This window comes from Pan troglodytes, chromosome 4, assembly GCF_028858775.2.
Source record: "Pan troglodytes isolate AG18354 chromosome 4, NHGRI_mPanTro3-v2.0_pri, whole genome shotgun sequence".
Classification (NCBI taxonomy): Eukaryota; Metazoa; Chordata; class Mammalia; order Primates; family Hominidae; genus Pan; species Pan troglodytes.
In genome coordinates this window covers 167,329,314-167,341,315 of record NC_072402.2, presented here as the reverse complement: position 1 = coordinate 167,341,315, position 12,002 = coordinate 167,329,314, and the positions used below count along the sequence as shown (strand labels likewise).

Here is a 12,002-nt window from a genome sequence, read left to right as displayed (position 1 = left end):
TATACCCTTGAAACATACTTTGAAGCTCCATTCCCTTCCGTCTTCTAACATATACTCTCTTACTCCATGCACATTTACTTAACTCTGTGCTTGTTAAGAAATTCCAGGGGCTAATTTAAAACAAACCAGGCATGAGAGCGCAGCTACAGAATTCTCCCCCACTTAAAGACTGCCTCAAGATGGATCATCTACAGCCTGGCCACTGTCAAGATGGCACCAGTCTGTGCTCCAGGTGGACCATAACTCAAGACTGGCATCAGGGCAAGACACACAGCCCCTGCACCCTACACAGCTCCTGCATACCTCCCACATCCAGCTTCCCTTTTTGAAACCCCTGCCCTCAGCCCAGAGTTTTGAAGTGGTTTCCAGAGGGGTGAGCCTGTATGTTTCCCCATGGCTGGCTTTGGAAATAAAGTCACTTTCCTTACAATGCACTTTGTCCCCGTTACTGGCTTTGCAAGCAGCGAGCAGCAGAGCCTGCACTTCATTACAAAAGGAGAACCTTACTGGTTACATCGGTTAGCAAACTTTGAAGAGACAGTCTCTGTCATGTCTGGAAGGTGCTCTCTCTTTGAAGACGGAAAGGACATGTTGGGTTTTATGCCTCACAGGGCCAACATCATACATATTCAGCAGGTTTAGGGGAAAAATTATACATATTTATGGAGACAAGAGCATGCACAATGGGTAAACATGTATGTAACATACATCCCATGTACACTTTGGGGTGGGGTTTATTATTAAAATAAGATGAAACTTGGCACTTTACATCAAAAGGTGAACTACTGGACACAGTTTGTGGGCAGCCTTCAGCTAGCTGAAACTGACTTAAGATTTGCAGTTCTTTATCAAAAAAAAGAATGTTTAGCAGGCCAGTCCTCTGTCCACTTAGAGTTATAGTGGTGTGGATGTAAATCAGACTTAGGAAGGGTCTGATAATTTGCCTGATAGCTCCTATTGTTAGGGAGTTTGACAAGAGTGTGTTTTTCTTGTAGCTGTAGGAATTTAGGGAATTGCCATGCCAGCTCCCCTGAATGCTCAACCTGACCCATAGGCAGCTGTTGTTTCCTTAACCTTAGAGTCCATCTTAGTTGATAAAGAGGCATCTGTGTTGGTTTCTCAGATCACACACCTAATCACTCTTGAGCCTCACTTTCCTCACCTGAGAAACAGGGTGAGAATAGTGCCTACCTCATAAAGTTGTTTTGATACTTCACAGAGTTAATATATGGAAAGTGCTTTAAATGGTGCCTGGTGTATAGTGAGCGCTTCAGAAGTTATCACTGGTTCTCATTGCTTGCTTTTTGATTGTTGTTAAAAACAGAGACTGTATTGTGTATGTGTCTGTACCCTGTACCCTTGGGGCCTACCAGGTGTGCAAAGAAAGTTTGATATCTGAATGAAGGAACGGAATGAATGAGAGAAGAAACAAGCTCATTCTGATCATTTCTCCAAGGTTCAGTTCCACTTTTTGCCACCCCCACCCACTATCCCAGCTGCTGGAAGTTGGAGGTGGGTGTTCCCAGGCTGATCCTGACACTTGGCCCAGACGCTGGGTCTCCTGGATTTGGGGAAGCTGCCCATCCCATACCAGAGCTCTGAGCACCTAAACTATCAGGCCAGTGATAAGATGCCCAACTCTCTCGCTTGCAGCTGAAGAAGTCAGGTGAATAAGGGGGCCCCTGAGCTTGAGGTCTCAGTCTGTGCCACAGAGCATCTCTCACTTCCCCAAAGGAAACTGACAGAACTAAAAGCACAGGGCTATAGGTCAGAGGATGCTGCAGAGGAGGGGCTGGTTTAGGGAGGACCCTCTTTCTTCTTTTTCTCCCATCACCACCATTCGCCCACTCACTCAGTTGTCACTCACTGAGAACCTACTATGTGCAGACCTTGTTCCAGGCACAGGCAGAGAGGTGCTTTAGACAGTCAACATCTATAGGATCTTCCACAATAGGAGGGAAGCCAGGCCAAAAAGGAGGCAATTACTACTCAGGGCCTTCAAGAGCACCTACCCCGGGCCAAGGCGGGTAGTGGAAAATCAGGGAAGGCTTCCTACGAGTGGTGACCACTTCTTCCATCCCTGGTCCTTCTTCTCAGGAGCCCCCATTGAGAAAACAACATTTGAAGGTCGTAGATGTCATTGTAAAGCAGCCCTCAATTCCCATACACTCAGCTGCAACTGTGCTCAGCTAAAGACATCATGGAACCAATGGCAGTAGCAGCTGCGGGGCAAACCCTTCCTGTCACTTTAGGATGATGTGCTTTATAAGCAGATTTGGACACGCTTGCCAGATGCCAATGGGGCATCAGCAGAGGGACTGTGTTCCTGGGATGGAGACCAGCTGTGAGTTGGAGCCATTGACTTTCCTCTCTGAATCCTCCTCCTAGTGCTTATGGCAGGGCAAGAAAGCCTGGCCTGGCTGCTGGGGAAACTTCTTTTTATTCCCATTAAATGGGCTTTTTACTTCCCCCTCAGGCCCTGTGTTCCAGCCTTCAGACCCACTTTGCAGTTCCTTGAGTATGCCATGCTCTCTCATGAGCCCCTGACCCTCCTTTTTTAGCCTGCTTAATATCTCTTTATCCTTCAAACTTCAGCTCAGGGGTCGCCTCCTTCAGGAAGTCTTCCTTGACTTCCTTCTCTAAGGCTCATTAAAAGTAACTCTTGCTTCCTGAGCTATCGAACTTATCACAGTACATATCAGCAGTTTACTTGTGGCTTACTCCTAATTGGAACTGTGACCCTTTAGTGGACAGGGACTTTTATTTCTACAGCCCCAATACCTAGCAGGAAATCCAGCCAACTATAAGTGCTCAATACATGTTTGTGGTAGGAATGAATGAACAAATGAACAGAATGTTTGGAAGCCATTCAAAAGATCAGGAGGGAGGGAAGGTCCTTATAGTTCTCAAATGCTATCCAAGTAGCAGAGTGGTGAGGCCCTGGACTCCACTCCAGGAGGCCCTGTACTCCAGGTGGACCCTGGAGCCAGACTGCCTGGGTCTAAGTTCAGATTCTGTCATTTACTAGCTGCGCGACTCTGGACAAGTTACCTACCCTACTGAAAACCCTCAGTTTCTTTATCTGAAAAAAGTGGGGATAATCAAACTGCATACTCCATAGAGTTATTATAAGAATTAAATGAGACAATGCCTGTAAAACACTTAGCACCAAGCCTGGTGTACAATGAGCTCTGATTAAGAGTTACTTATAATGTTATTATCAGTGGGTTGTCCCACCTCAAATAATTGGTTCATTTTCTCCTTAACTTCATAGCATTCAAATCCAACCAATTTTTACTTCTCTTCCCTTTTGAGGAAACATTTTTGTAATTGTGCATTTGAGTTAGTTGATGGTGTGTGGGTTGGCTACTTTAGGATGGGGGAACAGACATTAAGTCTCACACTGGGATTTAAGGGAGAGTTTTGCAAATGCAGGTATAAAATGACAACTAAGCTGAAAGTGAACCAGCATGACTATGCTCCCTAGTCCATCGGAAGTAGGTTAAATGAGCGTCCTAAATCTCTCAGCCCGGTAATAACACCGTGTTAAGTACAAGCCTTCTCTCCACCTGCATGTCCCTAGGTCCCCCAGGGGTGGTAACAACAGCACGCAAGCACAGCCATTGGTCACAACCTTCTCCCAAACAGAAAGTGACAAAATTGAATCTAAAAATGAAAACAAGCTTCTGGGGAGAGAGGGAAGAAAGAGGATGGCTGGGGGAAGAAACCTCTTTGCAGAGGAAAGAGAGGTTACTTGTTGCCATAGTCAATTTTGGACGTGACTTTCTGCTTCAGTTCCTTCAGCTCATCCTTGGGTAAGGTTCCTGAGAGAAGCTGGGACCTCCACTCCATCAGATCGTACATCATGGACTGCACCTGGAGAAAACGCTCCTTTTTGCTGGCCTAGGAGACAAGAAACAACCCATAATCACCTGTGTTAAAGGGGCATGACCATCTATTTGGCAGGCTGTGCCAAAGTCAGGTGAGTGTGGTCAAGGGCCATGGCCTGAGGCTCTCTCCCTGCCCTACCCACTACAAAAGGATTAGGTGGGGGTCCTAGTCGTTGATGTATTTATTCCCCGTGGACCACAGGGATCTCCCAAAAGCAAAAATAAAAATCTCAATCATTTCTTGGTTAAGGAATGAGTGATTTCTGACTTTATCTAAAAAGATATTTATTGAACAGGAATGCTACGAACATCTGCCCTAATGGAGGTCCCAGAGCTCAGGCCTTTTGAGGCTGGGAGCCAGGGCCATTTCTCTGGTGATAAAGGACTGCTTCTAGGGCAGCATTCTCCAAAGTGTGGCACGCATACCACCTATGGGAAGCAAGATGGCTCTTCATGGTACAAAGATACAAGGTCAAACAACATGGATCCCTAGGTGATTCTCTCCCACTCCGTTTCCATCCTTCTGTGTAAGGGAAAGAGAAAGTTGCAGTTTCATAGTAATATGTCTCTAACACCTCTCACATATTGTTAATGTCTTTTTTAACAAACAGAGAGAAAAGGTCTTGGACTCAGAGCTTTTGACAGGTACAATAGCAAGCATGTTCCGGAGGCTAAGGCGGGAGGATCGCTTGAGCCCAGGAGTTTAGCACTACAGTGAGCTATGATGGTCCCACTGCACTTCAGCGGGGGTGACAGAGCAAGACCCTGTCTCTAAATTTTTTTTTATAAAAATAATGTTATCTTGTTTTCATTGTATTTAGATGAATAATGTTCTTCCAATTGTGCCAAGTACTTTTGTCTTTCCATTTGGGAAAGTGTGGGTGGTATAATTAAAAAAACAAAAACAAAAATATATATATATATACACACTTGGTTTTTGTCCTTGGTTCTTGAAGCAGTGCTCCTAAAACTCCTGCAATGACCAGAGTGATAAGAATGTATTTTGTTATTCCTAACAATCCCCTTTCAATGATACCTGAGTTTATGCTAATGAGGTGATTCTAGGTGGGCCCCTAGATAGCTTCAGGATGAGGGGCTGGTTGCAGAGGAACCAACTAGGAACCAAACCCCCAATCACATGATTAGAGGGTTGGAACTTAGCCCCACTCCCCTCCACCTGCCCCACCCCAACCTCTGGGAGGGGAGGGGGACTGAGGATTGAGCTCAAGTACCAATAGCCAATAATTTAATCAATCATGCCTGTGTAATGAAACTCTGATTAAAACTCTTGGTTAATAACATTTGAGGGGCTTCCCAGAAGGTGAACACATCAATGTGCTGGGAGGGCAGTATGCCGAGGACACGGAAGCCCTATGCCCCTCTATGCCTAGCCCTGTGTCTCTTCCACAAGGCTGATCCTGAATTACATTCTTTATAATAAAACCGTAATCATATGTATAGCACTTTCCTGAGTTCTCTGAGTTGTTCTAACAAATTATGAAACCGGAAGTGAAAAAAGGGGGTGCCCAGGCAGGGAGGGGTAGTGAGAATCCCTGAATTTATAGCCAAGTCCAACAGAAGTTCAGGTAGCCTGGGAACCCAGGACTTGCGACTGGCATCTAAAGTGAGGGCAATCTTGTGGGATTGAGGCTTTAAACCCATGGAGTCTGGCACTAACCCTGGGTAGTCAGAGTTGAACTGAATTGTGGGGCATCTAGTTGGTGACGGGGAATCAAGAACTGCTGGAATGATGCAGCATGCTATCTCATTCTTTATGTCTATAGATTCAGGTTTACTGAAAGGAGATCCAAAGCAGCTATTAAGTAAATATTACACAGGTTGTATGCAGATATGGCAAGAATCAGGAATGTGATACCGAAGTACTAGATGTTGAAGGATCTCCTGACTAGAGTAAATGGACTTACTGCTATTCAAAGATTTCCTAAGGGAAAATGCCAAGCTTCAATGGTAGGTGTGATTGTGATGTTTTAAAAGGGGTAGTAGGCCGGGCGTGGTGGCTCATGCCTGTAATCTCAGCACTTTGGAAGGCCAAGGTGGGTGGATCACCTGAGGTCAGGAGTTCAAGGCCAGCCTGACCAACATGATGAAACCCCATCTCTACTAAAAATACAAAAAATTAGCTGGGCGTGGTGGCGGGCACCTGTAATCCCAGCTACTCAGGAGGCCAAGGCAGGATAATCACTTGAACCCAGGAGGCAGAGGCTGCAGTGAGCCAAGATCATGCCATTGCACTCCAGCCTGGGCAACAGAGGGAGACTCCATCTCAAAAAAATAAAAATAAAATTAAAAAAAAAAAAAGGTCGGCGCGTAGTGGAGATGAACAAAAAATTGCTTTAGCCACAAGGATACTATTTGTCCCCTACACTTTTCTAAAAACTTTGAGAAACATGTAAAATTGAGTGTGCCAATTATATCTTCATATTATGAAATGTCCACATGGGAGTCAACATTTAAGACCACGAAAGGTAAGTCTACAAATCCTGTGCATACACCAGCAGGTGTCCACAGTGCCATAATAAACATGCAGTAAGCCTTGGTTGACATTTTCACTCTCAGCTTAATGGTTTGCTTAGCTAATTGCTTTCATTAGGAGCTTTAGAGCATCAAAGGAGGATTTAAAATTAGATTTGCTTCAAAACAGGGAAAACAAATGCAAAAATATATTCTTTGTTTTTCCAAAGTCAAAACTTCTTCATAGATGTGAGGACAATAGCCATTGGTTAAAGTATAAGAACAGTATTTCTCAATGTGTTATCAGCAGACTAGCAAATCAAATCTGAGTTTATTAAAAATGCAGATTATTAAACCCCTTGGGAGGAAGCTTTATTTTTAACAGTTCTTAAGGTGATTCTTATGCATGCTCAAGTTTGACAACTTCTGCACTAAACACCGAAGGTTCACAGCAGACTCCATTGATTATGGCTCTGTCACTAGCTCTGTGGCTTTGAGAAAGTCCCTGATCCTCTCTGGGCCTTGATGTCCTCATACGTAATAGTGTGCGCTCTGCTATTTCACCAAAGCCACCTCCACCTGCCTGACTCAATGCTAAAATGAAAACTGGAAACAAACTGAAGATTGCAAGAAGCTTCCACCTCAGGGAGCAGAGTTCTGAGTCTCACCACATAGAGTTGTTTCCAGATGCTTCCCCATTCCCAAAGTGTCGTTGTCACTTCTTGTGCCAGAGGAATTTCTGCAGGAATGATGTTCTCAGTATTTCTATTTAAGGTGGGAGAAAAAGTGGTGTGAAATTGAGACCCAGGTGCTAAAAAGATAAAACACCAACAAATTTGCATTAAGCTGCAGCTGCGGAGGGGCCTTCCTGACATTAGACTAAAACACCTCCAATAGCCAGACCAATTACATTATGCAAATACAAGGGACTTGCTTTGTTATGTCCTCCTTCGCTAGGGTGGGCTCATTATTTAGGATTAATCTACTTTAATACAGTTCTAAGGTAGCTGCCAGCAAAAAGTTTGATTCTCCAAACTAATACCCCCTCAGAGTCAGATCTCAATATGAATCAATTTGGATTAGATCTCCCATTGAGTAACAGAAAGGAGACCCACAAATATACACAGGCACAAAGAAGATAAGCTGAGCAACCCTCAGATCTTCCAAGTCAGATTTTCAAAATAAACAGGACAGAGACACCCATGAGCCACTGGAGGCTCAAGTCTGGTGAAGAATGGCAAATACCTTCTTTTCTCAACTGTCACTTCCTTGATGTGGATAAATGACTTAGGAAAAACGCCCTGTTGGAAACAAAACAAAATAAAATAAAAAGATATATCACCACAGAAATGAATGACCCTAGGTCTTTATAATTTTTTTCCAAAAGCTACTGGCTTATAAAATCCCCAGACTTTAAAGGAATAAACCCAGAGCCAGATAGAACAGGGGCTGGATTCTAAATCTACTTGTTTAGATCTGGCTTTCCCTCCAGTTCTCCATCAGTTGCTCTAGATCCCACAATAGCCCTAGATCTCACCATAGCCCTAGATCCCAAGGGATGCTCCAACCCATTATGGCCACTCATCCTGCAGGTGGGCTATAAGACAGTATTGTTTGAAAGACAACCTAAACCACTCACTGACTTTAAGCGAGACGAGGAGCTCTGCTTCTCCCATTGCCTGCCCGATTCCGGAAAGCGGTCACCTTCACAGTCAGGAACAACTGGAAGGTCAGAAATAACTGGTCCTGAAGCAACAATGTTCCTAGGTGCATTTGGGCTAGTTCGATTTGAGACCTATTCTGCCTGCATTTATTCCATTGTTCTTTGAGAGAGCAGAGTAGGACCATCCCTCCCGACACAGCATGTCAGGGAAGAAGGAAGAAGCTTCTATTATTTCCTTACTCCATACATTTGGCTCAGTTAACAAGGTAAGTTTATCAATTACTTGGAAATCCCTTCATAAATGCAACCAATGTGCATACTGGGGACATCTGGTCACTGTGCTAAGTGCTGTGAGAGAAAATGAGACAAGCAAAGCAAGCGCCTGCTCTCATGGAGACGATAGTGAAATGTGAGGTTAGCACAAGGGAAGCCCTCAAAAGTAGAAATCAGGCCTGTCCTTTCTGTGTTGACCTGGGTATACAGATGAGGAGATGACTGAATGCTGCAAACAACTCTAAAGGAAGGCGGTAGAATAAATTTCAAATTTATAACGCACAATTCCACAGAGACTCGAGGAAGGGAGAAATCATAAGTGAGTGGCATATCAGGAAAAGTTGCAGGGAGATGGCACCAGAGATGAACCTTAAAGAATGAGGGAAAGTGGGAGGGAGCTGAGCACAGCGAGTGACAAGGCACAGAGGTCAGAGAGCACAGGGCACAGGAGGGAGAGATGGATTCCCTTTGCTGAGGAGCAATGGTGGGAGAGACCTGCTCAGATGGGATAGCGGGGCCATATGAAGACATCCAGTACTGACACAAATAAAAACCAGGTGACCTTACCTGTAACATTTTGTGCTTTATGAGGTATCCCCTATACCAGTCTGCAAAAAGAAAACAAAGAAACAGGTCCCTCATTGATTACAAGTTTGTTGCTAGTGTTTTTCTGTTTTGTTTTGTTTTAAACTAGTAAAACTACTGCAAATTGCTTTAGACCTTGGGTACAGATCAAACTCTGGAAGCTCATAGTCTTTGAAATCTGTTGAATTGGTTGCCAACATCTCAAAATAACATCTAAAAATAGACTTCATATAAAGGTGCTCCTGATTTTGAAAAATCAGGAGCCCCAGTAGTGCTGGCCAGTGCTCCCAACTGGCTGGGAGGAGAAGAGCAGCAGGGTCCACCAGGCAGAGCATCTGCCTCCAGTCCGCCAGTCTCAACGCAACCCCTCCCTTGTGTCCATTGCCTTCCTGGGCCCTGTGACCATCTGCATGCTTTCAATTCCTGCCTTCGGGACATAGAAATGCTCCTGATTTGGGCAAACATCCTAAAATAACACTGACAGTTCTAACAGCAGCAAATAGTGTCTAAAATGCGATTTACAAAAGTTAGTTGTTACAAAACAAGTAAGTTTAGGGACAGATAAAGGGACAGGGATTTTAAGAGATCTACCCTTTGCAGGAATATTATATTAAAAAATGTATCAATGAGCAGAAATCCAAATTACCCACAGTCCTCAGACAAAATACGCCTGAGTGCAGCAAGTCCTGATAACTGTAATGAGTCCGCTGGCCTTTGAAATGATTCCAACACAGCCAAGGAGTGGCATTTGTCATCTTTGTAAATAAAACGCGTCTGTCAGGAGCCTCATTAGCAGACCCTCATTACCGGGCTGACAGATTGTTGATGAAATATGTTCCCAACAGACATACAACCAAGCCCAAAAACAAACAACTTAAAATGCAAAGTCACCCTTCATAGTCATGAGCCAGCCTGACGGCCAGGTCCTAAAGGAAACTCTGAAGCAACAGGGGGCCGTGATAGCTTCTTTTTGAGTGACAGAAAGTGAGAGGAAGGAGAAAAGGAGAAAGGAAGGAGAGAGGAAAAACAGAAGGAAGAAAGGGAGGTTGGAAAGAGAATCTCAGGTGGGAAATAAAAATACCATTCTAAGCACTCTTTATATATTAAGCCCTTCAATATTCATAACAACCGCATGAAGTAGGAACGGTTATTATCCTATTTTACAAATGAGTGGCCTACCTGAGGCACAGAGAAGTTAAGTGACTTTCCAAGGATCACACAGCTAGTAGGTTGCAGTGTCAGGTTTTCAACATAAGCAACTATCACCTATGCTTCCTATATTATGAGGGAATGATTTGATGGTTACCTAATATTAATATTTCCAACTTCTCAATGTCTAAATCTCCAAAACTAAATCTCCACTAAGCTACTTTCCACCTGAATACTTCCAGTGATGGAAGATGTTCTACTTCATGAAGCATCACATTCTATTTTCAGTGGCCTCTAATTATTTGTCAATAACTGTTGAAAAATAATCCATAATTAACAATACTGCTTATACTTTCTAAGTGCTTCCTATGTGCTGGTAACTCTGTTGACATTTTTTATTTTGTCTTATTGTAAATTAATCTTTACAACAATCCTATTAAGTAGGTACTATTACTGCTTCAGCTCTGCAAATGAAAATAGACAGGCACAGAGATTAAGCAGCTTGCTGATGGTCACACAGCTAGTGGGTGATGCAGCTGAGATTTACACTCAAGCAACACCCTGCTGCGCTGTGCTACAACAACCTCCTTTAGTTGCCCCTTTTCACCGACTAGACAGAAATGCAACTTTGTAATATTATTATTACCTGTCTTTCACTGGTCACCTGCAACATGCAAAGCTGTATGCTAAACGTTGTACAGGCATTCTCTCATTTAATCCTCAGAGCGACACTGTGAGCTAAGTATTATCATTCCCATTTTATAGATGAGGAAATTGATATTCAAGTCAATTGATGGGCTGGGCCAAGATCATACAACCAGAGTTCAAACTCAAGCTTATGTGACTTCAAAGCCAATCCTTAAAGCTGGTTGGCCACATTGTCTCCCATGTGATGGGGTTAGAGTGCAAATAGAGATAGGGTCATCTGGTAGCAGTGACTTGAACCCACATGATGGCTAAGGTCACTAAAATCCACCAAAAAACAGAAAAACAATCGAGGGACCAACAGATGGTCCCTACACAAAACTCATGTCCACATCTGCATCTCTGTGACAGGGACTCCATTAAGGTAACTTGTCTTCCTGGATCCAAGGAGTTTGCCTGCTCTGACCCTCAAAACTCGGTTATGTGTGTACGTCTTATAGGTTTCCTAATTCTCAGAGTTGCACCTCACTCCTGACGACAGGATTCTGCTGACACTTACACTCAATATTCTTATTCTGGCTCCCAGGTTCAAGTTCAATCAATATTAATTGTGCACCAACTATGTATATTGCACTGGGCTACATGCTTCCAGGAATAAATCCCCAGGGATTCATTGCAAGAAGGCTTTATCTCCACTTGCTGGATGGTGACACTGAGATCAAACAGGTGGGGAAGAAATTCCAACACATTCTTTAGCAGAAAAGCAGCCAAACCAGAATCCAAACCCATGCCTAGTGCATCTACTGCATCCGGACTATCCTTATGACTTTTTTCTGGCATTTTTACTTCTGCCAGGTCATTTATCTCTGACCACTGATGTTGGTTCCCTAATATGGTCACAAATCAGCTATATCTATCTATGCTCCAAAACATGACTGGGCAGATAACAACGGTTGGTACAAAAGAGAAAAATTCCTGGACAGTGGACACCATGATCAAAAGCAGGCTCAGTGTAACATGGCATTTACCATGTCCCAGAACCCGCTCCTGAGTTCAACACTCTTTTGAATTCAACAATAACAAGGGCTTTTTTGCTAACCATTTCCATGAGATAACCACTTTCTTTAACATAAAATTCACAGTGTGCATTGCTATGGACTGAATGTGTCCTCCCAAAATTCGTATGTTGCAATTCTGACACCTGATGTGATGGCATTAGGAGGTGGGGTCCTTGGGAGGTAATTAGGTCATGAGAATGGAGCCTTTATGAATGGGATTAGTGCCCTTACAGGAGAGTTTGCTCCCTCTCTCTTTGCTCTCTGCCA

The 12,002-nt window shown here is 43.7% G+C and overlaps 1 protein-coding gene across 8 annotated transcripts in view; it reads right to left on the bottom strand.

The window, feature by feature from the left end:
• Nucleotides 1-12,002, bottom strand: part of DOCK2 (dedicator of cytokinesis 2) — a 442,545-nt gene that overhangs the window by 401,200 nt on the left and 29,343 nt on the right. For 3 of the 8 annotated variants that reach the window (XR_001718032.4, XM_016954162.4, XM_063811658.1), the window contains exons 3-6: nt 8,866-8,906; nt 7,608-7,663; nt 7,031-7,127; nt 3,755-3,903 (exon numbers count right to left, since the gene is read on the bottom strand). The exons of 2 other annotated variants lie outside the window; for them this stretch is intronic. Coding sequence is in view for 4 of the 6 variants with exons in the window: in XM_016954162.4 (XP_016809651.1) it covers nt 3,755-3,903; nt 7,031-7,127; nt 7,608-7,663; nt 8,866-8,906 (343 nt within the window). In the remaining 2 variants the exon portion in view is untranslated. The remainder of the gene's footprint in view (nt 1-3,754; nt 3,904-7,030; nt 7,128-7,607; nt 7,664-8,865; nt 8,907-12,002) is intronic. 3 more of the 8 variants (XM_063811659.1, XM_063811660.1, XM_063811661.1) reach the window with 2 other exon arrangements.